The sequence below is a fragment of the Chaetura pelagica genome, unplaced genomic scaffold, assembly GCF_000747805.2.
Source record: "Chaetura pelagica isolate M959 unplaced genomic scaffold, ChaPel_1.0 scaffold1341, whole genome shotgun sequence".
NCBI lineage: Eukaryota > Metazoa > Chordata > Aves > Apodiformes > Apodidae > Chaetura > Chaetura pelagica.
In genome coordinates this window covers 232,671-260,369 of record NW_009952053.1, presented here as the reverse complement: position 1 = coordinate 260,369, position 27,699 = coordinate 232,671, and the positions used below count along the sequence as shown (strand labels likewise).

Genomic DNA, 27,699 nt, shown 5'->3' with positions numbered 1-27,699 from the left:
ATGAAGCCATCTGAAATAAAGGTATGAATTCCTGATAAACTCATTCTTACAATTAGGCACAAATAAAAAAATAAAAAAGCAGTGGAATTTCTTTTTTCATGCTTTGGTACTGAGTAACTTTACTTTGTTTGTTTCTTCTCTGCAGCTTATTTTCCTCCTAAAAAAAAAATAGAAATACCTAAAAAATGCTGTACAAAGTACCTGGAGGATTTTATGACAGCAATACTGATTTTATTTTTAGCTCAGTCACCTTTTGTGACATGTATCTAGCTCCCCCCAGTGCAACTACAGGGTTATTTACCTAAAGACAATTTTTCACATGCTCAGAGAATTCAGGATAGCTCTTAATGTATGTACAGTTGCATTTTCTCCTTAATCTCATATCTTTGTCTACCTGACAGCTTCCCTGCCTTGTTCTGTCTTGTCTTATGACTCGAACCTCTCAGTGTCAAGGCTGTGTCATCAATCACATACTGTACTTGTTAGAAGAGTCATAATCCTCGCTTACGCCTCTGTTGCCTAACAATTTACCTGTATTATTTAAACAAATGAGTAATGATTCCCTCGTTCCCCCATTTCCCATAATCATAACTGTGAAAATTACAAAATACTGCATATCACAGGAGGCCAGCAGGGGCTTGAGCAGTGGTGGAGCTGAGGGGTGTCTGCACCTGCTGCAGGTGGGAGTGGAGGAGGTGCAGGGAGTACCCTGGGCTCCCCTGCCCAGGCACAGCCTGCTCCCTCCCCAGGTCAGTCTGTGGGTGCCTGCGGGTGCAGATTGCACAGCACCTCTGGAATAGCCAGTCTGGCCTTTGGTGGCCTTGTTACCATGATCATTTTCCTTTTACCACAGGGGAAGTTCCTTGGCTTCAGGTTTTATCTGTCACCTCCTGTTTCTTAGCACCCATCCCTGAGGGGCCTCCAACTCCAACCTGAGCTCAGCCAGCCATTGCACTCCCCTCCACCTTTAGAACCCTTTTCCTCCATGCACACATTTCAGATGGTTACACTGGTATCAGTGAGCTGCATGACAATTAAAACATTTCCGTTTGTGTGTGCTCATTGCTGCTCACACATGAAGGTGCCCCCAAGTCTCCAGTTTCACCTTCCTGTTGTGTTTCTGAGAGCGCTCGTTTGTATTAGTTTCCTCTTCATAGAATTTAATCCAGCCTGCTCTCTAAAAGTTGTTACAGTCTTTCCCTGCTTGAAATTTGAAATGCAATAAATCTGTAGTCTATTTGCAGAGTGAGACAAAAGCAGAGTAGTCCAGGCATAGGATATTTCAGCATGTCAGAGACTGGCAACACAAAGCAACACAAAGCCGTTTTAAACACTGTCCTGCATTTGCATGTGTGAGACAACTAATGTTTTATTTTAAAGTCTGTTGAATTATTAATGCCTTCCTCCTGCAAGGTTAAGCAAGTCTCTGCGTTTTGACAGCAGGCTTCTTTATAAAGAAATAAGGTTGCTGAATCACTTTCGTGTCTAGTCCTCATTTTCTTACAAATTAGCTACTCTTCCCTAATTACCTGCTATAACCACGTCTCGCTTGCCTGTCCGTGGTGTGCAACTGCTCTTGAACGTGCTCTGGACTCCTCTGCAGCATTTATTGCTGTGTCTGTGGATCCTTAGTCTCAAGTAAACTGCTCACTATTACTCCTCTCTTTGAAAGCTGTGAGTCTGGGCTGCAGAGGAAGGAATGTGGAAGTTCTGGTTTGGTAGGCGAAGTCCAGGGGTTAGGTGGAAGGGTTGGAGAACCAGGGAGGAGTGCAGACAGCCTGTGGCTGTTGCTGGAGGAATGGAGGAAGCAAAGTGCTACCACAGCCCACTCACAAAACCACATCCCAGTTGGCTTTCTTCCTTTTGCATGCATTTGTGCAACTGTGCTGTGAGCTGGGGAGCTGGTTAAAAAATGCTGTGTTTATTTTCCAGGCTATTTTTCGGTTTCCTGAGTCAGTTGAGAATGTGGCCTCTGGGATACTGGCACAGTGCAGGTGGAAGCAGGCAGTGGAAGGGAAGTGGAACATCTTTTCCTCCCTAGGACTGCAGCCCTCTGCTGCAGGTGGATGCAGTGCAATGGGACATAGAATCATAGAAATGTTTGGGTTGGAAGGGACCTTAAAGCCCATCCAGCCCTACCCCTTCATGGGCAGGGACACCTCCCACCAGCCCAGGCTGCTCCAAGCCCCATCCAACCTGCCCTTCAACACTGCCAGGGATGGGGCAGCCACAGCTTCCCTGGGCAACCTGGGCCAGGCTCTCCTCACCCTCATAGGAAATAACTTTTTCCTAATGTCCAACCTGAATCTCCTCCCCTCTTTAAACTTCCAACCATTGCCCCTTGTCCTCTCACTACACACCCATGTAAAAAGCCCTACCCCAGCTTTCTTGTAGGCCCCTTCAGATACTGGAAAGTTGCCATAAGGTCACCACGGAGCCTCCTCTTCTCTAGGCTGAGCAACCCCAACTTCCTCAGCCTGTCTTCATAGGGGAGGTGCTCCAGCCCTCTGATCATCTTTGTGGCCTCCTCTGGACACACAGGAGGAGTTCCAGAGGAACATGGAGCTGGTGTCCCTCTTTGGCTGCAGAGGACATGTAGGGATGCCAGCCCCAATGGGAAAGAGGGCCCAGGCCAGCATCTCCTGCTCTGCTCTCCCCATGCTGCTCCTGGCAGATCAAACCACAGCCCCTGCTCGGGTCCATGTGCTTCCCAGCCATTCCACAGCTGGCAGCAGCCTTCCCTTTGGTGTCCCTAGGTGACTTCCCTGTAGCCCTTCTGTGGGGCTCTTTTCCTGTTAACAGTAGCACAGCTGGAGTAGCAAGAGCAAGAAAAAAACAGTAAGAAAAACATGGTGAGGAGGCTGACGTTTTTGGTTTTCTCTCCTCTTATAGATAGAACTTTTTAAAATATTCAGTGTTTCTTCTTACATGTTCTTACTTTCTACTAGTAGTTCTGTATTACTGTACTTGATCTGAATCACAGCAATCACTTTTTGTGGCATGGCCACATGGAAAATTTTCAGGTGTAAATCAAAGTGCTAATTATATGTGTTTAGCATCTTCCTTTCCTCTCTTCTCCATCCTTTATTTGAGAAGCGTGTGTGTGTTTGCAGACACGAGAGTGCTCTCAGATTGCTGGCATGGACACCTGCTCCAGGGTGTTGTGATTTGCCAAGTCAAAGCAGTGAGTGTTAGTTACACAGTGTGTGTGGTGACACAGTGTGTGTGATCACCAGCGTGGACCAGTCTGATACTCTTCTTTAAGTAACTAACTGACCCCCTAGAAGTAACCAAGCATTTTAATTTCTGTCTGAATATGTGTTGCTTATGTTTCAGCCCACACCAACAACCAAAACAGAATCTGGAAAAAACACACAGGCAGCCAAGGTAAACACCTTTCACCTTTGGTCGGTTGTTGTACTTTGGTCTTTGACTAACTTTGAGAGGCTAAACTCTTTGCCACTGCTGTGCCACATGAAACTCTGTGAGATGGGTAACATGCCTGTGTGCAGAAGGGCTGTGGAAGTGCAGTGTCTGGGGGAACAGCCAGGGTGCTTCACTGCTTCACAACAGCTTGAGGAGTGTTCTGTTAATCATCTTCAAATCTGTCTTGTGCTTATCTGAACTTGATCTCGTTCAGCACTAGTGTGGGCAGCAGGAGGAGGGCAGGGACTGTCCCCCTGTGCTGGGCACTGGGGAGGGGGCACCTGGAGTCCTGGGGTCAGGTCTGGGCCCCTCAGGACAAGAAGGACATAGAGGGGCTGGAGCGTGTCCAGGGAAGGGCCCCGGAGCTGGGGAAGGGGCTGGAGAACAAGTCCTTTGAGGAGAGGCTGAGGGAGCTGGGTGTTTAGTTTGGAGAAGAGGAGGCTGAGGGGAGACCTCATTGTCCTTTAGAACTCCCTGAAAGGGAGGTGGGTGTTGGCCTCTTTTCCCAAGTAAATAACCACGACCAGAGGAGATGGCCTGAAGTTGTTCCAGGGGAGGTTTAGACTGGATATTAGGAAGAATTTCTGTATTGAAAGAGAGATCAGGGACTGCAGCAGCTGCCCAGGGAGGTGGTGGTGTCACCATCCCTGGAGGGATTCAAGAAACATGTAGATGTGCTCTAGTGGGCATGGGGAATGTTTTTATGTTATTGTTTGTTTGGTGTGGTGGTTGTTTTGTTTTGTTTTTTCCTCCTGGGTGGACAGTTGGGCTCAGTGATCTTAGAGGTCTTTTTCAAGAGTAACCATTCTGTGATTCTGTGCTCATGTTCCATAGCACTAAATGGTGGGAAGGGTAAATTATCTTCATTTTTAATTTTGTGACAGCCAACAGACTCTCAAAATGAACAGCTGTCTGAAGAGAGGCAAAAGGAACCCTGTGATGTAAGTTGTATCATTTTTATCTCCTTCTTTCTTTTTTTTTTAATGAGTGCTTCTTGTCATTTTCTTCTTTCATTTAAAAAAAAAACCAACAACCCCACAAAAAAAAACCACCAAAGCAAACAAAGCCAGCCCATACGTGTCTGTATCTAATGATAATAGTTTATCTTTACACAGGCAAAAAGCCAGACCTTGCCTTCTGTGACAACAGCTTCTAAACCAAATAATACAGGAAAAGTAGCTACAAGTCAAGCTGACCAGCCTCCACAAGGAACCCCCAAAGAGACAGCAAAGGTACAGTAGAAGCAGCAATTCAATTTTTATTACTTATGTTATCATAGGGGATGGAAATCCATGTGAATTCTTATGCTGAATATTGTAAATGGAGACTGGGCCCACAAAAATCACAATAGAGAAATGCTCAAAATTCTGGGACCTAAAAACTTAACAATTTCCCCATGGAATAACTTAATGTCCTGACAATGCCACTTCCAGCTAATCCATGACAGCATTAATGCATAAGCATCAGCTGCAGAAACAGCTGCCCAGCCAAGTGGTGGTTTGTTCTGGTTGTTTGGGGACCCTGATGTGTACCCACCTTCTGCTGTCCCCTCCATACATGTTTTTATTGTCCAACACACCCTGGCTGTTAGCCAAGCAAGCAGCCTTGAGATTATCACCACTGAAGGCCTGTTCCTGTGTGCTGTGTGTTTGGGGCTTCCTCTGTTATCCTTGCAAGCTTTGTGGGGGTCACTGGTCCTTTGTCAGGCTCTTCCCTGGCCCTTTCCAGCTGAAGGGGCACAGAAGCAGCCGTCAGGTCAGTCAGGAGGGGGCTGTGTTGATACCAGCACTGCCACCCAGAGCTGCTGTGTGCAGCTGCAGCTTTGGCTCCACATCCAGACAGCAGGTTTGCAGTGGGGCAGCCTCTGCACCCCGACTGCCGGGCTGAAGGGAACAAAACAGGATGGGAAAGACTGGGGATAAAGTTGGAGAGGGGCCATTTCAAAGGGGCACGTGGACAAAAAGCTGGAGAAAAAGCATGTAGTGGAGTCAGGATCCAGATCTTTTAGTCTATATGTGACTGGGTGGCAAGGCCAGAGGAGAATGAAGGACCCTTGTTTCTTTCCTGCAGCAAAATCACACTGGAAGCAGAGTGTCTCCCTAGCACTGCAGCAGGTGGCAGCTCACTCTGCCCCAGCATCTGGACACTGTGCAGGGGCATCAGCCAGTTGCTGAGTCCAAAAAAAACACATGTGGCCTCAGAGCTGCATCTTTTAGGCTGGGCTCAGTGTCACATGAGCTGCTGCTACTCAGCTTCCAGACCACTCAGCTAGCAGGCAGAACCAGATCACCTTTCTTAAATTAGGTGAAGAGGGACAATAGTTATTCATGCCTAAGTAGAACATCTTATTTTTACTGTGTTTTGTCTCTGAGATTTTTAACACAGGGCCATATAGTGAAATCATCTCTTCATTTTGCTGTTCTTTCTCCAGCCCAAGTCTGAGAAGGTGTCCACAGTGGCTGGAACAGCAAGTGCAGGTGCAACTGGGCCAAGTGTTGTTACTGCAGCTGATAAGTCCAGTCCTGAGGTTGGTAAACACAGTTCCAGGCAAATGCTTCCCTTTTAAAAATGTCTCCCAGACTGTCTCTCTCTCTGAAATGCTTCAGTTTCAAAAAAAATCAATTGCTAGCTGCTGAAGTTCTACTGTGTAGTAATTATATGTGGTGGAGAGGGACTGTCTGAAAGAAGAGGCAATAAATGCTGCCCTGTGGTTTGTGTTTTGTCAAGGAGGACTTACTTAGAGTCACTTTTACCAAAACATCGCAACATCAGTTGCTATTTATTTATGTTTGCCTACACATGCATGTGTATCAGCTGGTGTGTAAATACAGACCCTCTTGTTACTGACACTGGGGAACCAGTTTAAGAAAGGTTCTCACTAAAAAATTTGGCCAGTGCAGGACCTACTGAAAGAATGCTTTTTGGTTTCGTTTCCAGGTGTTTTCTACAGGTTCACCAGATGATTCACTTTTGTTTGTTTGTTTGTTTCTTTGTGCAGTATGGTAACTTCCATAATGAACTGCTTGTTTTTCAGCCTGCCATGGATGAGTCAGCCCTAGATAGCCTCATAGATACCCTGGGTGGACCTGAAGATGATGTGCCTACTAGTCCTGTTTACACTGGCCCAGAAGTTAAGGTGTTGTACATGTTTTATTTTTGTTTTTTACCAGATCCATCTGTAAAATGCACCTGTAGTTGCTCATCACTACATTGAGTCAGTATTTGTTACTTTCATCTGCTAAGAGTGAAAATGGAGCCTGCACAGTTGCATTTTAGTGTTGTTTTCAGTAGCACAGAAGTGCAGGGAGTGCAGCAGGTCACAGTGAAGAGCCAACGAAGGAAATTTGTTGCCTTTTGAACTATCTTCCAAGCATGGTCTCCATAGGAATTACAAAAGACAGTGATGGCAGTGTAAGAAAGTGTAAGCAACCTTGCTTGAGAAAGTGTCAAACATGGAGATTTGGGGAAGAATGCATTATTTTTCTGAGTTCAAATGGGAGAGTAACATAGGAAGGGCTGAGATTAGAAGCTCAATGACTTAGTGCAGTGCTGAGACATGATAACAGTGTTTGAATTGGCCAATATTTAAAAGCCAGTCTGGGCACAGCAGTAGGTTCTCTGGCCTGAGGCACTGGGATGAGTGGTGTGACTGCAGCAGGAGCCTGGCCATGGGGGAGCAGAGCTTTGCTAGATGAGTTGGAGCTGGTCAAGATGCACCTGCATGACCCTGAGCTCTGAAGGACACTCTCCAGGCACAGCCCAGGACTGGCCTCTGGCCCAGCCAGCCCTCCTATTTCCCTTCCAGAACTACAACTGTACATTGGAAATCTATTTCAATAAAGAAGAGTACAAAAACATTAATGTGTGCATTCTTTTCACAGGAAGATATAGATTCAAGGTACTTGGAAGAACTGGGTAAACGGGAAGGCAGCCTCCCTCCAGAGTATGTTAAATTGTTGAAGGTTAGTGAGTTAAAGTGTTCTTGATGCATGTTTTCTTTCATATTGTATGCTTTTGCATCCCATTTACGACAAAATTAATTCTCATTTTAGAGCAAAGGGCATGGCAAAGATGGAGAGCCACCAAAAGCAGATGAACAAGATGAAGTAAGACTTACTTTTTTAATATATATTGACAGGTGAAAATAAGCCAATTACCACTGGATTCCTAGGGAAGTTTAAATATTTCCTGTCTTCCAAGAATCCCAGGCAGAGGGCTGTGGGTTGCCAGGTAACACAGATAAAACTAAATAGAGTTTAGCACAGATGTTTTAGATAAAGAAGAAGGAATTTTCAGGACACTGACAGAAGTCAAATGCTCACAGCGATGCTGGGTGTGATGTTAACAAAGGGAAGGAACAGCAGCTGTGCATGGAGTGTCTTCATTGTGTCTTTAGCAAAGATCGCTTGAAATTCTACACTTAGCCAGAGAATCCTTTAAGCCAGCTTTATTTTACTGTTTATAAGTTTAACATACAAAAAAAAAAAAAAAAAGAAAGAAGGCAGATCTAAAATTAATTAAGCAGCAAGAGAAAATCTCTCTGTTTTTTCTGTGACAGCAGCATGTGCTTATGAGGTCACTGTGTGAGTAAGTGTGGATCACACTCAGATTTTAAACAGAGGTTGACAGCACAGGGACTTGAGCTGTGACAAACATGACCTGGTTTGCCATTTCTTGCCCAGAAACCAATGACAGATGATGAGCTTGCTGAGGCCCTGTCATCTGGCTTCACCTCTTGTACTGCTCCTGCTTTTTTTTGAGCGAGGTTTTGATATTTTTCTTGCCATGCCTTTATTGCAATTAAATATTGCCTTTATTATTTTTATGTTTCACTTCAAAATTATCTTTGACAATCTTCCTTTCTGTTTTTTGTTGTTGTTTTGGTTTTGCTTTTGTTTTTGCAAATTCAGCTGTGATTTCATAACTCTTGTTTTGCCCTTTTGTAAAAGAAACCAAGCAAGGAAGGAGAAATTGTGCAAGCAAAAGCAGCAAGTTCAGTCAAGGCTTCAGTTCCTCCTAAGGAGAAAAAAACAAAATCTGAAGAGGTATACAGAGACTTTATTTGACTAGTTAACTTCTAAGATTTACAAGCATGTGTTGTATTTCTTCTGTGCCTGATTCTGTAAAGATGCTCATCACCCTCACTTGAAGCTGTTTATCATGGAATGTGTAGGAGTAACAGGAATTGCCATTAATGACTGTTAATTTTTCCTTAAAGATCTGGCCTTGATGCTCAGGTGATTTTTTTCCTTCTGGATTCTTCTTTAGAGTAACTGTAGTTCTTCTGGCTAGAGGCAAAAGAATAGAAAAACATATCTGAGGTGTGCTTAACACATAGAATGTAATTTTCTCATGGTTTACAAACCTTTATTATATCCTCTGTAGATAGCTAATGTGACCTCACATTTTCTGGTTTGCCATTTCAAAGCACATGGCAATTGTGTTATATGATACTGTGCTTCTTTTTTCTCCTATTTCCTTTTTCATTTCCCCTCTCCTTAAGAGTGGGAATGCCATATTAGACCATCCTAATCTCTGATGAAATTTGCCATCTCCTGCAATGTGATGTGAAGGAAATCAGATAAAATGAGCAGGCTGGTGCTGGCTGTTTGCTTGATATGCAGTATAAAAGATACATAAAGTAACACCTGTGTCAGTTTAAAGACATAATGACATGATTTGCATATTTTCATAAATACAGGAAGTTAAAGATGATGCCATGGAAGCTCTTCTTGATACTCTTGGAGGACCTGAGCCTGAACCTGAACCTGAAAAAGATCTTAGCCCTGTTGTAGAGGGGTCAGAGGTATGATCTTGCTCCTTGTTACAGCAGCTTTCACTCTCCTGTGGAAACCTGAGTCCTCTCTGTTAGATCCTGTACAAATGTGTAAAAATAGTAACAAAGAAACTTCCATATCATGGAATCATAGAATTCATCACAGACTGGTGTGGGTTGGAAGGGACCTTAATACTCATCCAGTCCCACCCCTGCATGGCAGGGACACCTCCCACCATTCCAGGTGCTCCAAGCCCCATCCAACATGCCCTTCAACACTGCCAGGGATGGGGCAGCCACAGCTTCCCTGGGCAACCTGGGCCAGGCTCTCCCCACCCTCACAGCACAGAATTTCTCCCTCACATCTCATCTGAATCTACTCTCCCAGTTTCAAGCCCGACCTTCAGCTTGCCTTGACCAATACTCCTGGTTTTGTTAAGAGAGAAAACATGAAATATGTCCACTATAAAGCACTACATCCTTGTGTTTTGTCTGGATCTGTTCACACACCACAGGAAACTTGCAGCTCTTTAACAATAGTAACACAAGCTGAAAATACAGATAAGGATATAAAACTTTGATCTTCAGATTTGCTTAAGATCCAGCAGAATATAATCTCTCTCTCAATTAATCACAGTTTATAAGCCTTGTTGATCTTTGGAAAATTGCACGGTCTTCAAGACATTTCTCTAGTTGATGAAACAATAAAATTTCAGAACAGATCTGTTAAGCAAGGAGACCTTTTCAGGTGATTTATTGATAGTAAGCAACCCAGGAACAGTGTATAAATTTCCAAAAGCAGATTAAAAGGCAGAAGGTCAGAGGATTTTAGAAATCTTTATCCCCAGCAAGTACAAAAGTCTGACAGAAAGACTATACTTCTTATCCTTCACAGAGATAAAACTTTGGAATCATTTGGAATCCTTAGTAATAAATGGAAAACCAAGGACAAAATAGGAAAAAACCCAACATGTGAAGACTGGGAATTCTGTGGTGACAAGTTCTTTTTCAAAAGCATTGCTTGAAGAGTCAGAGCAGATTTCTTAAAAAATCAGTACATATAAATATCAGTGTAAATCATCAATACTAAAAGCCTAAGGAATGTCTTATTCTTATGTGATTAAGAAATTAAGACATCTCAAGTGAATACAGGTAGAAGAGACAGTTGAAATGGTCTGGAAAATGATATGTAATTAATTTGGCTACAGAAGAATAATTACATATATACATACCCACACCTTTCCCTCTCAGCTCAGCTCTCAAAACCAGTTGCTCTGTTTTTTTCCCCCCAAGCCTTAGGTGCACCTTAGAAGCTTTTCTTTTGCACTTATTTGCTGTTTGATTTTGAATTAACTTTGGGGGTTTTAGTGCATGTATTCCTTCTTCTTTAACACCCCTTTGTCCTAATTTTAGTCTTGACTTTCACTGTGTCTTCTAAGACTGTTGCTTTTCTTCAGCAGTTCAGTGGCCTGTGTTTGTTTACATGTTAAACTTTGACTTTTCATTTTAGTTTTGCAAACTCTGCCTATCAGCTCACTAGTATGAGTTATTTTCCCCTGTCTTCACTTACAGCTTGGGCCAAAAAAATGGCAGGGCAGTAGCAGAAAGCAATTTATTACCAAAGTAAGATGTTGGAGCTCAATTTTGACAAAAAATAGCATGTTTCATATTGTGAAGCCCAGTCAGTCAGGGCTTTAAGATAACTTGCTGGATGTGTTGCCTCACAAAGATCATCCAGTGAATTGAAAGGAGGAGTGATGGAAAAGATACAGAATCACAGCCTGTGTAATCACAGTGAGGAAATCCAAGGAATCCTGAGGATATCGTGCACCCCAAAAATTCCAAAAGTACCTGCCACAAAGTTACAGCTCTGAACAGTGTCTGAAGCTTTTTTAGGATTTAAATTAATACAGCCATATTTACATATTATTAGTACATTACTCTGAAGCTGTGACAATTTTACCACAGAAGTTTTATAGGAATAAATTGAGGAATTTTAATATCTTGATATATGGAATAATTTTGTCTGATGCTAGTACTTCTGGCAGGCAGCAGGCTGAAGAATCTTGATAGTGCAGTTGAGTGTGCTTTGAGTTTTTATCTTAATTTCATTAAGTGGTTGGTTTTTGTTTTTTATTTATTTCTTTGTAAGGCAAAAGCTAAAGAGAAGAAGGAAGAAAAGCTTGGAGAACGTGATGATACGATACCTCCAGAATACAGGTTAACACCAGAGCTGGTGAGTTCTGCCTTTCTCTGTTGCTTTGTAAGTGGGACACGAGGTCTGACACTTTCCCTTGTCACAGAGAGGGAAGAACATGAGGAAAATAAGCAAAAATAGTACTTTATTTCTCCTGATTCCTGTGCCTCTGGCTTCCTTCCCTTCCTTTGTGGGCATGACTGGCTTTTTGGCAAAGATCTGACGCTCCCAGGTCACACATTCCTTCACAGGAGAGATGTCACTTGTTCCTAGCATTAAGTCTCAGTCTTGTAAAGTCCGTCCCTTTACAGAAGTGCTCTTGGGTATCACTTTGGGATGTCAGCTTGAAACACCATTGTAAAATGGTATGAAAATTCCACTCATTGCAGGTGTTTTGGGACGTGGTTTAGTGGTTGGTGGTTGTAAGGTGGATGGTTGGACTTGATGATCTTGAAGGTCTTTTCCAACCTTCATGATTCTATTATTCTGTGATTTTTTGAGATGGTCACCACGTGATGGAGATTTGGTCAAGGTTAAGCAAAACAACAGCAGAACTGACATGTCTTTTCCATAAAGTTCAGAACTGAAGGTTTCTGTCACAGTTACTAGCATAACTGGTGTTAGCAGGGCTGTTGTACAGACTGGCCTTGCTGGTTCTGCTCTGAAAGCAGCAGTTCTGCCCCTCTTTTTAGAGAGTTCAGGACTGCCTTACTACAGACCTGGGGTTTAACACACTGTGTGTTCAAGTGCAGAAGTTTAGTTTTGGCACCCAAAGCTTATTTTACTCCTGGGTGAATACCTGCTGGTTTACTGTGGAATTAATTTCTGCTGCATGTTGATACCAATAAGAATGAGCACCTTTTGATCTCTGGGCCCACTTGTCTTGTGCTGACCTCACATTTTCTGTTTTTATCCACTTTTTTGACCATTTTAAGAATTCCCCCTCTTGAGGGGAATTCCTATTCCTGTGTCTCTGATTTCACTTTGATTTTATATTGTTTTCTGGTGATAATGAGTATAGCACTTCTTATACCAATGGAAAAATGTCAATAATACTTACTTTCCTTTTAGGATAAAGATGGAAAACCAATATTGCCCAAGCCTGAAGAAAAGCCTAAGGTTAGAAAACTGACAGTATTGTAGGAGTGTGAATAGATTCCTTGTTTTCTCCCTCTCTGTCATCACTCCTCTCTGTGTCACTATATAAATCTGTTGGTCTCCTTGCACTTCATTTCCTTGCACAAAACCTACTGATCTGAACTGTCAAGTGAAAGTTGGTTTTATTGAAATCCACTGGTTGTGGATGAAGAGCTGACAGGAAGAAAAACGTTCAGAGATCATGAAGATAGGACAGAGTTACAGAAATGACTGCTGACACCAAGAAGAGCTGAATGGAGTCAGTGTCAGGTGTTCTGTAGAAGTTTGTTGAAGGACAGAGAGGTGAAGCAGAAAATCTTTTTTGCAGTTTCCTCTAATTAGTCATCAAATATAAAGGGAATGTGTCTAGGAAGAAGGAAAAAGCTGCTGTTGACGTTTTCTGAATCACAAAGAATCTGGGCTTTGCAAAAAGTATCCCTCATGGCCTAGAAAATGCAGAATAGAATGAAAAGATGCAACCTTGAAAGACAAGATTTCAAAAGGTAATTTAAAATGCCAAGGGAGAAAGCAAAAATAATGAAAAGCAAAGGAACTATGCACTGAAGAAACAGAGGGCTTCTCTTTGAAAATACTGTGAGCTAAGGAGTGATGCCAAAATTGGAAAATACAGGAAACCCCCATTCTTCTGAAAGAAGTGTGAAGGTCAGGAACAATCTGAGGAAGAGTGTCACTGTGCCTTTTCAGCAGAAATGTGAACTCACTGTATTAGTCAGGCTTGAAATGTGGAGGAACACCAAGGTGGTGGTGACAGGACTTCATATCAATGAAAATTTGTGTGACAGGTCTTCAGACATGCAGCTGTCTTGTGTGGGTGATGTGTTGGGAGAAACTGTTGAGAGACAAGCCCTCCTGTGTTTGGCAGGGAGCAGGAAGGAGCTGGCACACCAAAAAAAAAGACAAGCTCCAGAAGAGGAATGTGGCATGAGTTACAGGAGGTTGGTTCATAGCTGGCATAAAGTCCACTAGAAAACCAAAGCAGATTAGCCCAGAATCGGAGGTCCTGTGCCCAAAGAATTAAGTGTTTAATAGAAGAATCAGTATTCCAGTTCTGTCAGAGACACAAATGTAATTGAATAGTTGTTCTGAGTCCAAGGCTCTCAAAGTCATGTGTTGCAGCGTTTTTCTCAGCACTATTTCAGTGTTTATCATGTGAAGGAGGCGATTTTGAGCTAGATGTGTTGGCCCATAACCCTGTGGTATCACCAGTAATTTAGATCTGTGACACCCAAACCAGCAAAGCAAAAAACTTACGTCAGTATCTGAAAAGCATTCAATCACTTGCAGTTCTTCCTTGGCTCCTGATAAATGCAAATTTCTTCCTACGTGACTAACCAGGGCTTCTATTAGTTTGGGCCTCCACAAAATACTAGCATTCTTTTTTTTTCTAATTATGAGCTTGCATTTTCCTTTTCAGTAGCCCTCTAAAAAATATTAAACATAATGTTCTCTGCATTATATTGGCTTTTAGATAACAAAGCAACTGACTCATTCCGAGAAGTGGTTTTCCTAATCTGTTGCACTATGAAATTCATGCTGGTTTAAATGTGAAAGGTTGTTGTGGTGTAGGCTACAGAAGTTTTCCTGCTTTCTGAGTAGCTGAAATAGAATTATTGAAAAAATAAATTAGAACCAGGCAATGAGTCACCTGTACAACGTATGTCTTTTTTTGCAGCCTTTGAGTGAATCTGATCTTGTTGATGAGTTTTCCAAAGACTTCGCTGGCCCAGCACAGCCTGCAGTGCAACCCAGACCATCAAAGCCCAGCAGCACGTCCAAAGTATGTCCTCCCACTTCACTGAAAGGGCACTGGTACTTCTGCTGGTATTATGTGAAGAAAGACATTTTATTCTGTTACGGTTTTCTTTCCTGTTTTGTACCATATCAAAAAAAAGCCACTTAACCAGGTGCATGTTGGGTTTCTAAGCATAGCCAGTAAAATGCAGTGTAATTGTTCTGTTCCAGAAGCCTTCAGCTCCTGTGTCTGCAAAACCTACTGAGGGTGAAGCTGTGCCCCGTGCCTCAGCCTGCACCGTGCAGTCCTCAGCTCCCCCAGCTGTGTCTCCAGTGAGTAGTGTGAGCTGGGACAGGGCAGAACTCGGGGTGCCAGCATGTGCCATCATCCCTGCTCTACAAAGTTCTCCCCTAAACCATATCCACTGAACAACCCTTCAGCACTTCCAGGGGTGGTGACTCCACCACCTCCCTGGGCAGCCTGTTCCAGTGTCCAGGCACTCTTTCTGTGAAAAAATCCTTACTCACGTCCAGTCTAAACCTCCCCTCGTGCAGCTTGAAGCCCTTCCCTCTTGTTCTGTCACTAATTACCTGTGAGAAGAGACCAGCACCAACCTCTCTACAGTGACCTTTCAGGTAGATGTAGAGACTGATGAGGTCTCCCCTCAGCCTCCTCTTCCTCAGACTGACAGTTCTTGCTCTAGCTCTGAATGCTCCAGAAGGGATGCTCTTCATGAACTTAATATATTGCTGCAGGAAAAGACACATTCTACCAAAATAAATAAATAAATAAATAAATTGTCCTGCTGACAGCTTTAGAAGATTGTATTAATAGCTGACATTCTTGCATCCCTTCTCAGAATGGTTCTATTAAAGAACCAAGCAAACAACATTCCCCTCCCCCCCGTATGTGGCACATTTTAGCTGTGAGTCAGTCTTTGGAAGCAGAACCCTGTTTACAGAGCAACCCCTGTCAGATTTTCCTTAGGCTTTCAACCCAGCAGATTGCAACTACATGGAGACAGTGAGGGAGAGAAGCACAACAGCTTTTCAGTTCACCTCTCCATTTTGACCTTAAGCAGTGAGTGGCTGGCAGTGGTAGCACATGGACAGGTTTCTTCAGCTGCAGCTCAACTCCAAACTAACAGTTTTTTGCTGTATGGATGCCCTTCCAGGTTGGTCATGTGGCAGATGAAGCCCTAGAAGCCCTGTCCAGTAGCCTGGGACAGAGGGAGCCTGATCCAGATGAAAATAAACCTGCTGTGGACAAAGTTAAGGTAGAGAAACAACCAGACCTCAAAAACAGACTTTCAATGTAATTATCTTCACTGTTTCTGGATTTCCTCAGGCTAGAAACAAATCAGAGATGATACATTCTTTTTTTTAAAAAAGCAAACCAAACAGATTTACTTGTGAGACCAGTTGTGTTCTGCTTAGGAAGTACTGGTAGGATTTCAGTGTGGATGCATTGGCTTAGTAACTGTGCCTCTTACAGTAGTTCCCTCAGTTTATGAACACTCCGTTTGCCTAGAGCCTCTTTTTGAACCAAAGCAGAGTGAACATGCAGATCCCAGTGTGGTCCTCTGTCAAAAGGAGCCAACTTTGCCATGAATGGTTTAAATTGGGAATTATATGTAAAACCTTGGGCTTTTTTTCTCTGATCTTGCTATTTTACCAGGGAGCATTAAGGAAGTCACTGAAATATGTGTGTTCTAAGGGGGAGATGCCAGTAGTCGAGTCTGAACATCCCCCTTTGCCACCCCAAACCATGGGCCAGATGGTATTGGCTTGACCCACAAAGAGAGGGCAGCTTTTCTGATGGGCTGGAACTCTATGAAAGAGGTGTTCCCCAGGTTGCTCCTACTGCCTTTTCTTAGTTTCCACCTGGCCAACACAATTCTGTGGTTCCTTTTTGGCTAATCCTTTTTGGAGTTGGCTGCTGATTCCTGTGTTCAGCCTTCCTTCCCATCCAGCCCTGGCACCTGTGGAGTGGATCTCCCAGAAAAGTCAGTAATGAAGACTCGGGTGTAATGCTGTTTTGTTGCTGGTCCATGCTTGTCTGTTTCCTGAACTGTGTTGGTTGTCAATGAAACAGGTAGAGCTGCTTCTAATGCACAGAGGGAGAAACAGGCAGAGAAATGGAACCTTTCTCAAGGGAAAAGGGTTTATTTTATTCTGCCCAAGATTTTTATCTGGATTGGAAGACTAACTTAGATTAGTAGGCTGAAGACTTTGAAAACCTGCACATATGCATGTCTGGTGGGATGTAGTTCCTTGGTTTTATTAATAATATTTTATTTTGCCGTTGTAGGAGAAAACCAAACAGGAAGAATGCAAAAAACTGGGTGAAGATGAAGAAACTATTCCTCCAGAGTACAGATTAACAGAAGCAAAAGTAATTTAGTTAATGTGCTGGTTAGGTCTTATTTTCCTTTTCATTCCTCACCACATAGGGATGAATCTGCCACCCCAGTTTGTTTTGAAGTGCTGGTATTTAGTTCAGCCATTTTTATAGCATATAAAATTTCCAGTGTATAGTTCCTGAACTACATCCATCATTAGATGTCTGCGTAGGCACAGAAGTGGTTTAGATGCCAGTACCTAAACATGAATAGTTTGGGCTGAAATTAGTGCACTGTAGTCATCATTTGTGGTTGGTCAAAGCTGTTAAAAAACTCAGCATTTCCCTGTACTAATTTTACAACCATCACCACACGACCCATTTGACATAAACAGGTTGCCTAGGTTCAGCCAAGTCCTGCCCAACAGCTCAGCCTGAAAAAAATACATGTCCTTTCTGGGCTGTGCATCCAGGAGAACTGGTAACAGTCTGGGAGGAGAGGCATTATGTATTAATTGTGCTATTTCTATAGAAACTGAATCACAAAGTGGGGGCGTTCAGAATCCCACGCGCTTTAGTCACTTTCAGTGCTCAGATTGTTCTAAGTTGCAGGGCCTGGATTTTTTGAAGGACACTTGAGTGAAAGCAGTAGATGCCAGAAGTTACCAGTTCGTTTTCTTGGTTGATCAGGGAATGCTCTCAAGGTGCTTGCATTGCATGGTCATTCAAGGACTGCTTGGCTTAATAGAATGGGGTTTGTTTTTGTTTGTAGGATAAAGATGGAAAACCACTCTTGCCAAAACCTGAAGAAAAGTCCCAGGTAAAAAAGTTAAAATTAAGATAAATGTTTCATTCATGAAATGTCAGTAGAGGTTCCCAGTCTTCAATTTAAAAATGGAGCTAGGCTGTGTTACCTGCTCACTTTTTAATAGCTTAAAAGGCTTAAAAGCATCTCTTTTTTTTCATTTTAATGATAGCCTATGAGTGAAAATGATCTTATAGAGGGTTTGACAGAAGGATTTTCCTCTTCTCCATCCCTATCTGCACCATTACCTAAACCAACTGCAATAAAGGTGAGTGCATTGGATTTCTGAAAACCACATTTATTTTCAGATGGTTTCAATAGGCTTGATATTTTGTTTCCTTTGAAGCTTTTGTAAACTTTCTTAAACAGAATTCAGGAAATAAAAATTTAAAATATTTTTTCCAAGACATTGTTGGAAGAAAAAGTAGGACTTTAATAATTAGAAAAAGCTGGGTCAGTTAATTTTCATACCTTTTTACCAGTTGCTTCCATAAGGAGTGCTCTGCAGTCAGGACTTTTAAAAGTGTTGGTTAAGAGCACAGATGGACTTGGTGAAATCTGAAGTCACATGAAACCTCCCTCTGACTGAGCTGTGCCAGGATTTGGCTTGAACCTGGGCAGGCTGAGGTGCAGAAGAGTTGCAGCCTGCCCGAAACAGAACTGCTGAGGAAAATAAAGCCCTGGGAATAGTTTACATGGGCATTGCATTCCAGATGCTTGGAATTTGATGCACATTTTTCTCCCTTTGCTCTATGTTAGTAGTGATGCTGTGTCTTGTTTCAGAAAACCAAGGAGGGTAAAAAGCCCACGGTTTCCTCGGACCTTATCTCTGCTGCTACAGTCTCTTCAGTGCACTCAGCCCCTCCTGCAGCTCCTGCCCCGGTAAGCACCTCATCTGTGTCCTTACCTAGGATCCACATTTCTTTATGGACAGGGTGGTCAAACCCTGGGACAGGCTCCCTGGAGGGGTGGTTGATGCCCCCGGCCTGTTGGTGTTCAAGAGACATTTGCTCAGTGCCCTTAATAACATGCAGTGACTTTTGGTCAGCCTTGACATGGTCAGGCAGGTGGACTGGGTGATTGTTGCAGAGAAGAACCTCATCGGGTTCAGTAAGAGTAACTGTAGGGTCCTGCACCTGGGAAGAAAGAATCCCAAGCACCAGTATAGGTTAGGGGTGGATCTGCTGGATAGCAGTACAGAGGAGAAAGATCTTGGAGTCCTGATAGACAGCAAATGATCCAAGAGCCAGCAAAGTGCACTGGCTGCCACGAAGGCCAATGGAATCCTGGGGTGCATAAGGAAGAGTGGCCAGTAGGTTGAGTGAGATCATCCTGCCCCTCTGCTCTGCACTGGTGAGGCCACAGCTGGAGAACAGCATCCAGGGATTGGAGCATCTCCCTGATGAGGAAAGGCTGGGAGAGCTGGGGCTGCTCAGCCTGGAGAGGAGAAGCTGAGGACAGACCTGATGAGTGCCTGCAAGTATCTCAGGGTGGGTGCAGGAGGATGGAGCCAGACTCTGCTCAGCAGTGCCCAGGGACAGGACGAGGGGCCACGGGCACAGGCTGGAACATGGGGAGTGACATGGAAATAGGAGGGAAAACTTCTTTATGGTGAGGGTGACAGAGCCCTGGGACAGGCTGCCCAGGGGGCTGTGGAGTCTCCTTCTCTGGAGACATTCAAAGCCCTGGATGCAGCCCTGGGGAATGTGCTCCAGGGGGTCCTGCTGCAGTGGGAGAGCTGGACCAGATGATCTCTAGAGCTTCCTTCCAACTCCAGCGATTCTGTGATCCTGTCCCTTCTCCTTTCTGTAGGTCAGTGCGGGAGTTACCTGGGTGCACATGATTTCATGTTTAGACTTGGGCCTTTAGGTGAACCACAGATTTCATCTCCCAGTTACTAACTAATAGTGTAGTTATTAGCACAGCGGCAAAGTCACCTGTTAAGCCCATAAACGGAGGAGTTTAATGAGAGATCAAGCAGTGCCATGACCTCCTTTCCATTGCAGGAGAACTTAGATCTTCCCCTCACCACTTGGATCCGTGTCCTGGGAGCTCCCTCTAGTGCCTCCAGCCTCTTGGAAAGAGGAACGCAAAGCTCCTCCCACTCGGGTTTTAGTTGTGCTTTAAGGGCGCTTTTCCTAGCCAGTGTGTGAATAAAACTGGTGTGAAATTGCAGAAGGCCATACATGTTGTGAAGATAAAATGTTGCTAACTTTTAATTCAGTTTAGCAGCTAATCTGCAGCGATCTTTGCAAAATGAATGGCAATTAACAAAAAGCAATCTGCTTGTAAACTGTTCTCATTACATCAGTTAGGCTTAGAACACCACATTCAACCATTCCACACCCCCTTCTTGAAATTATGTTTTCTGCAGGTCTAAATACTCAGTAATTTTTTCCTGAGCTGTTCCACTGCAATGTAATTACAAAGGGAGGGGTGATTGTTCATTGTTCACTGAAGCTGAGAGTTCATTAGTCAGTACATACATTAGCTTGATGAGTTGCATTATTTTTACAGGTGATTTGTGTTCACGAATGTGTTTACACTTTGTTAGGGAGGAAAAGAGATGGATGAAGCCTTGGATCTCCTGTCTGATTCCCTGGGACAAAGGGAGCCTGACCCTGATGAGAACAAACCTGTTGTGGATAAAGTAAAGGTAATAAAATACAGTCTGAAATTTGTGCAGTGTGGGGGTGGAAATCCCAACAACAACTCCAAAAATGGGGATACTTGCCATCTTTCCTAGAATTTATGTTTTTCAGTGGCATGAGGTAATATTTCTTATATACTTGTAGGAGTATATGGCATGTGACTTTCAGATTCAGGAGTAAAGTTACTAGGAAAGAAACCCATTGACTTTAATGCTTTTTTGCTTCTAAGAATGCAGTCAGCTGGATTACTTGTGTTTTTTATAAAAAATGTTGAATTCATTAATTTATTTCAGCCACTTGGATGTAAGTATTGAAATGTTGTAGGAAATGTGCAGTACTTCTGTTTCAGTGCCTTTTATTGTCACTATTCTAGTGATTTTTCAGGTGTCTTCTCTGGCCTCTGTTTCTGAAATTAACTCTTGTGCCCTTCTTTTTGTCAAACTTTGACTTCTCTAAGCCCACAAACACCAAGTTCATCAGCAAACACATTCTTTTAATCCATCCCATTTTTTAACTTGCTCCTTCTGTCCTCATTCAGTCTGTATTCATATGTTTGTGGAAAGATTATGCTAATAAGAAAATCAGAAGCATTTCTGCATAATAGTAGTAACAGACTGTAAAGTGAAATACTTAAGATGAAGGATATTATTGGGGAAAAAGTCTGCCATAAGCTGCCCATGAATAAATTGAGGCTGGAATCTGTGAGGGGATTTCAGAACAGGTTTGTACAGTCTGGGAAGAGAGGGAACCCTTGATGTGCAAGATCTCAGGTGCCTCAGTGGTGCTGTGGGAGCCCAGTGTGTTTCATGTCTTCTTCACAGAGGCATGGAAAAGGCTTGTACTGGACTGAAAACAAAACAAAATAAAGAGTTCCTTAAAATGTCTGTAGGAACAAATACAAAAATGCTCCTCAACAACAAACTTAAAAACCTACTTGTATGTGAGCCAGAAGTTTTCTTTGGGTGTTCCTGGTGCGTTTGCCAGAAATCAGAGCAGCACAAGTGGGACAGTAAATGCAGAGGAAGGGGAGCTTCCTTCCTTCGTGCAGTTCCCAGGAGCTGGTGAGAGAGCTCTGCCCTCCAGTTGTGTTGGGTGTGAAACTGACCCTGTCTCCTGAGCCTGGTGAGAAGTGAGGCCACTCCTGGTCAGCTGGGTGTGAGGTGGGTGTCTGCCCTGGGTTCTGCTGCAGGTGCATCCATGGGTAAGACATTGCAGGAACATCTGTTTTGTGTTCAAGCTGCAGTGCACAGGGGACACCTGATGCAGAAGTGTGGAATGACTCCTTTCAGTCATCCTGTTGGAAGGCAGAGCTGAAACTTCACAGTTTTTTATGTTGAGGTGCTGCTGAGAATCCTAAAACTCTCAGTTATGGCACACTTCATAGTGAGCTTAATACATGTGGGTTTTTTTCCTGGTAGTTTTAAAATTTTAAACTCACAAAGGGCATCTATCCTAAGTTGAATGAGCACTCTGAGTTACTGTTTGCCATTACCTCAACCGTAAGTATTAAAGTTCTTCTGAAATTAAATGCTTTTCAGGAAAAGGCTAAATCTGAGCACAGAGACAAACTTGGAGAAAGAGATGATACGATCCCACCTGACTATCGGAAACTCCTGGAGTCAGGTGAGCAGGTAAGGCAGAGCTTTTATTTACTGTCTTATTGCAACACCAGGAATGTGTCCATATGAGCCACTCTGTTCTCTGTGGGTTATGGAGAGACCAGGGAGGCTGAGTAAGTGAGTAAGTGTGTGTCCTATATTTAGGTGCTAAGATGAAACTTATCACTTATCCTTTGCTCAAAGTAACATTGTTTATCCTTGTAAGAATTTCATTAAAAAGAAAAAAAAAAAAAAAAAGAAGAAGAAGAAAAAAAAAGTTGGTGGGTTTTTTTGCTTTTCTAAACTGGTTTGATCTGAGCAAACAGTTCACTCTGGAGCAGCCAGCAGCAGAGTCCTGGGGATGCAGCAGGGCAGATGGCAGCCACAGTGTGTGAGGTGCTCTAGAAAACCGGGTGCAAACAGCAGGTGTCTGTCTTTAAACAGCTTGGCTTTATAGTCTGGTTTTAAACAGGAGACACCTGCAGACTCTGAGTGGTAACACCTGTTCATTCCAGATACTCATTCCAGGTGGTTTCATCCCACATTTGGGAGCAAAGTGCATATCCAGGTATGACCTTGGTGTTACACCTGAAGCTCTGAACTTCTATTCACTGGAGCAGGTGACTGCTCTGACAGTGATACTACCTTCTGTGGATCAGGAACTGGTTTTCCAGTAGGCTACAAGGATAGAAAGATGGGATGTCAGACGTAGTGCAAGTTACAGGGAATGAACACACCCTGTGAACTGACTTGGGATAGATTGTGTGGGAAATAAAGGATTTTGTTCAGGATTTTGGTCCGTGGCAATCTGAGAGCTCCCAGTGTCCTGTGTGAGTGCTGGCATATTAAAACTAATCTATCCTGTTCAAAATCTTCCTTCTTCCCCAGGGTAAACCTTCAAAGCCAACAGGAAAGGATGGTGGGAAACACAAAGGAAAAAAGGTAACATGATTTTGGTTCTGTTGAATCTGATGCTGTGTGCACTGGTGATTTCTTTGAAGCAGTGTCATTGCAGGCTCAGGGCCTGATTCATTGCAGATTCTCATAAATGCTGTTGAATTCAGTAGGTAACAGTAACAATGTGGACAGTAAAACCTTCCTGAAGTGTAACTCTTCAGAATAAATACAGTTTCTATGCACAACTACTGCTGTACAACTACTGTTGTGACTGTTCAGGTCTAGTATTCCAAGTAACTGTGTATCTTGGAAACTTCCAGTAACCACCTCCTTTCTAACATGTGTACAGCCCCGGTATGGGTTGGTTTTCTTCTTCAGAAAGGGATAAGTAAAGCAAAAAGAAATGCTTGAAGCATCAATTTGACTGTGGGAAGTATTGCATTTTGTGTGACTTCATAATTAACATGATTGCAGAAGGCCACAGATGACTCTGCAGCTATCGATGCCCTGTCTGGTGACTTTGATACTTGTGCAAAGGCTCCTGCCACACCACAGCACTCAAAGGTAGGACATTTTCAGCTAATGATTCACAAAATAAACAGGCTTTGGCTGCTCTGTGGAAGTCCTTCCTTTTTCTTTGCTATAGCTGAGCCTAGGTTTCTATCTATGAAAGATGCTGCGCAAATGTAGCGATTGCCTTGCCACTCTGGTGGAAGTTTGGGTTCTGCATCTTTGGAAGAAGTTTTGTCATGCTTAAGAGTCTTTTGGAGAGGCAGGACAGGCTTGGAGAAGTAAGTTGAGCAGAGAACTGTGGTAACAGTTTTTGTACAGACTAGAGTGTTCAAAAGATGTTGAGGCAGGCAGTGGTGGGATGCCCTACCTAGCAGTGGTTGTGGGCTGAAACTGAGAAACAGCTCAGGAGGGCTTTGCAGAGAGAAACGCCAGGAGTAGAAAACCAGTTTCAGGTGAGTTGGGGAAAATAGTGGAGCTGACAGGAAGAATGAAGGAGCAGACTGGAGAGGTCTTATGATGAGAAATAGAGCATCTCTTTCTCGCATCATCATTTCAAACACAGCTGGCAAACACCTGGCAGACTTTTCCCAGCTCAGTGCTGTGGGTTTGTGACTGTGTGAGATGAGTGGGAAGTGGGAGCTGCATCAGCCTGGAGGTCACCAGCATGAGGATGGTGTGTGAGAAGGGGTGGTGGTGCTGGAAAGGAGTGTGGAGAAGGGGGATGAGACTGGGTCCCTGTGCCAGAGGAGTCACTCTCAGCCATGTCCCCCAGGGGGAGAAACCCTGAGACACCCCCTGCCCCTGCAGGCCCTGCAGCTGCTCCCTGGGCAGAGGAGCCCACGGGCCCTGCTGGGATGTGGTGCAGAAATCCTGCACTCCTTCTGTTTTACACAGGAGCCATTTGCTCTGTCACCCTGAGAGTGAGAGGTTGTGTCCCAGGCCCAGGTCAGGGAAGAGCAGTGGGGCACATTTTGGAGTGGAGAGCAGTTCTGAGGCTCAGCTGGGTGAAGCAGCTGCCTTGTCTCCCACCTGCTGCTGTTTCCTGCCAGCCCTGCCTGCTTCCTGCCAGGAGAAAGAAAAACCAAAGCTTGAATTTGCACCATCTTTGATCTTTGACCAAGCCAAAAATACCATCCCTTGCACAGACACTAGCTGAGGAAGCAGAGCCAGCTCCCAAGTGGAATTCTGCATGAGCTTCCTGAGGCTTATACCACGAGGCACCCGTTAACCAGGGGCAAATCATAAGTTACTCTGTGCTTAAAACATTGATGATGATTGTCTGTGCTTTCATGCTGTGCTCATTGCTCTCCTGGGGGCTGAGAAGCAGCAGCCTTGAGACTGAAGTTCAAATCAGACATAATGCCTGGAGGAATTAGGCTGTGTTTCTAGACACTCTCTGACCAGTGCTGGTTCCCCCAGTGCTGACCTGGACACTGAGTCCTCAGGCAGCTTAAGGCAAAGTGTTGTTTTGTTTGGTTATGAACTTGGGAGCTCAGTCTGCTGCTGCAACATCATTGCTGTGTAGAAAATACTCCATCTGCCCACACAGACCAGGTCTTTGATCTGTGAATGCTCCCTGGTGCCCCAGTGTTGAACAAGGCTGCAGGTTCCAGCTTTCTGTGGGGTGAGGGCAGGAATTCCGTGCATGTCTCTTCCCCTTGCCGCCCACACTGAGGAGAACATCCCACAGCAGGTGCCAGGGCAGGAGCCATCCATTCCCTGTCCTGTTTGTAACTGTAATTCTGTATTTTTCTTTGGAGTGTAGGACAAAAGTGGAGAGGAAACCATCACCACTAAGCCGGCCCCAAAGGAAAAAGGAAAACCCAAAGACCCTAAAACGGTAAAAGACACGTTGTGATAGGGATAGAACTGGTTGCCTTGCACTGCAACCATGAGGAGTGGGCAGCTGGGTTTTGGGGTCACCTTACAGGGAGAATGTTGCATCAGTGGGTTGAACTTGGTCCATTTTTGTAAGGACGTACTAGGAGAAAAGCACCTGCCTGGTTGCAAAGGAAATTGTCAATGAGTGGGGGCTAAAACGTGTTGATCTGTGATGTTTGCAGGGGCTCAGTGCACGTTCCACAGGCTCCTCATCCTGTGCTAGCTGATCTTAGAGTCACACTTGACATGCCTGTAGCTGCCTCAGGGGCCCCATCACTGCTCTGTTTCTTGAGAGTTTTAAATAACAGCATTTTGAAAGTGAGTAGAAGGTACTTCAGCCACACATCCCTGTCCCACGTTGCATCTGGATTGTCTTTAAGGTCCCTTCCAACCCCAGCCATTCTATGATTCTGTGTTTATCAGAATTTATTTTTTTAAAAAATAATGGAAACCTCCATATATTCATAAACCTAGAATGAGTCTGGTGGGAAAAGGAAGGCAGTTGTTTCCATACTAAAAAAAAAAAAAGAATCTGCATGTCTTTTGTCATCCAGAAATACCGAAAATGGGTTTGGTAGGAGTGAAACCTTTCCCACCAGGTTGTTCCCCCACAGGATGAGTCAGATGGTAATACCTGCTCTGGAAATTTTGTATTTCACATTTCCAGTAATGGGGGTTTTCTTTATTATGAAACAGCCTTTTGTGTAACAACAGAACAGACTTAGACTTTTTGGTGTAAAACTTGGGGAGTCTTTAACTCCCCTTCAGAGGATGTATTTTTTAATGTTGTGAGTTGGGGTGGGGTCACTATCTTGGGTAAAAGGATGCAGAGGAGGAGGATGTGCAGAGGTCAGCCCTCTTCATCTGAAACAGAGTGAGTGATGGTGAAAAATGACTGTGTATGAACAGCTGAAGTGACAAACACTTTCATAAACTTTCTGTTTCAAGCACAGATCTTGTTTATGTCTGAATTGTGGCTTCTGATGAGTATCTGTCATTGTTTAATTTCAGGCTTCAGCTTAGTTCACTGTTTCTCACTGTCTCATTCTTCTCTTGCTGTTCAGGCTAGGGGACAGTCCTCCAGCAGCAAACCTGAGAAGCAGAAAACAAGCTAAACGTTAATGCTGGGTGAGATTTCTTCTCTGTTCTCCGGACCACCACAAAGCCCATGGCAGTGTTACCAAACCTGTTCTGTTGGCAGTCCGTTAACTGACCCAAGACACAGTGTGACACTGCTAGAAATAACACTTGGGATGACTTTTGTAGCTTAAAGGGGGGAGATTCAGGCTGGACATTAGGAAAAAGTTCTTAGCTGTGAGGGTGGTGAGAGCCTGGCCCAGGCTGCCCAGGGAAGCTGTGGCTGCCCCATCCCTGGCAGTGTTGAAGGGCAGGTTGGATGGGGCTTGGAGCAACCTGGAATGGTGGGGGGTGTCCCTGCCATGCAGGGGGTTGGGTTTAGATGATCTGTAAGGTCCCTTCCAACTCAAACCAGTCTGTGATTCTGTGACTTGGAACTTCAGGGCAGTGAATCTGAGGCAGAGAAGATATATTCGTTTCACGCTTTGCTTGTACAGTTGGTACAGAATTACCTCCTGTAGCTAAATTCCTTCAGGTTGGTGCAGCTAAGCACTCCAAGGCCTGACATCTGCTTCCCCAGTGACGTTTTCACAGCATAATGAGGATCAAGCACATCTCAGCTGGCTGGTTTATCCCCAATACACTGAGCTGGTGTCACTGTTCCTGCACCAGGCTAGCTCAGGAGCAGCACCCAGGGCAGACACAGCCCCTCAGCTGGGCTGCAGGTGTCCCCAGGTCCAGGGCTCTGCTCTGGTTCCCCTGGCACAGACACAGCCTCTCCCTGCACATGTTCCAGGGCCACCCCTGCTTCTTGTATTTACTTCTCACACCCTCAGTGTAAGAGTGATGGTTGCATCTCCCATCATCATCACCAGCTAGCTCGCTGAAGTGCTGATGATACACTTGGGTACAAGTCCTTAGGCTGGAGGGTGTCCTGGGCTGTGGAGGAGAGAGGCTGATCTTTCTGATTAATTCTTCCTAGATTTAGTTTGTGATCTGTTTTTTTCCAAGTTTAAGAACATAAGCAATCTAATTTATTTTTTTTTCCCCTTCTTCTTCCCTCCCCAGAATCTTAGTGCATCATGTAAAACCTCTGCTCTCTGTTGGTGGATAATTACTCCTGAAGAACTGAAGCTGATGCAAAAATCATGTGGTTATTCTGGGTGGTTTTTGTACAGTGATACTTGCTGGACTTTCTTCATACTTTCTTTTTATTTCCCAGTAGTAGAATAAGGTGGTTGTTTTTCTCCCCCCCCCCCCATGCCTACTATTTTTATTACACTCATATACTTTGACTTTTTTGTAAATGTCTCCAGTTTTCAGAGGGAAAGAATGCTTTATATTTTCAATAAGTATATTTCATAAATGAATAGCAATGCCAAAAAAACCCCAAAACAAACACAAAAAAGAATTCTGCAGACTTTTGCACATAATCTCCACGCAGTGCCTGTAAATCTCAGAAGAATTTGTATGTGCTGGCATTTTTAGCATTGCAGTGAATGCATCAGGTATTCTGGAATATAATGAGCTTTAGTTGTCCCCAGCCTTGGCTTCAGCCTTTCCTCAAGCCAGTTCCTGGTGGGAAACCACAGGTAACCTGTGGGTGGCTGAAGAATGAGAAACTGGGGATTAACTGCTTCATCACGTG

The 27,699-nt window shown here is 43.9% G+C and overlaps 1 protein-coding gene across 1 annotated transcript; it reads left to right on the top strand.

Moving 5' to 3' along the window:
- CAST (calpastatin) lies at window positions 1–26,096 on the top strand. The gene is made up of 26 exons (XM_010003594.1): window positions 1–21; window positions 3,337–3,387; window positions 4,311–4,367; window positions 4,542–4,658; window positions 5,858–5,953; window positions 6,461–6,562; window positions 7,308–7,388; window positions 7,479–7,532; window positions 8,109–8,174; window positions 8,376–8,471; window positions 9,128–9,232; window positions 11,355–11,438; window positions 12,471–12,518; window positions 14,230–14,334; window positions 14,520–14,621; window positions 15,464–15,565; window positions 16,600–16,683; window positions 17,402–17,449; window positions 17,607–17,702; window positions 18,218–18,316; window positions 19,989–20,090; window positions 21,624–21,716; window positions 22,572–22,625; window positions 23,055–23,144; window positions 24,854–24,933; window positions 26,039–26,096. The coding sequence occupies exons 1-26, from the start codon at window positions 1–3 to the stop codon at window positions 26,094–26,096; spliced, it is 2,091 nt and encodes a 696-aa protein (XP_010001896.1).
- Window positions 26,097–27,699: the final 1,603 nt, after the last annotated feature.

What these genes read in the sequence shown, in the direction of transcription:
- CAST (XM_010003594.1), top strand. Translation starts at nt 1, where the DNA reads ATGAAGCCATCTGAAATAAAG. An exon ending in ACAGGTTAACACCAGAGCTG is followed by an intron (nt 11,439 to 12,470) that starts GTGAGTTCTGCC and finishes CTTTCCTTTTAG; the next exon opens with GATAAAGATGGAAAACCAAT. An exon ending in AGCCTGAAGAAAAGCCTAAG is followed by an intron (nt 12,519 to 14,229) that starts GTTAGAAAACTG and finishes CTTTTTTTGCAG; the next exon opens with CCTTTGAGTGAATCTGATCT.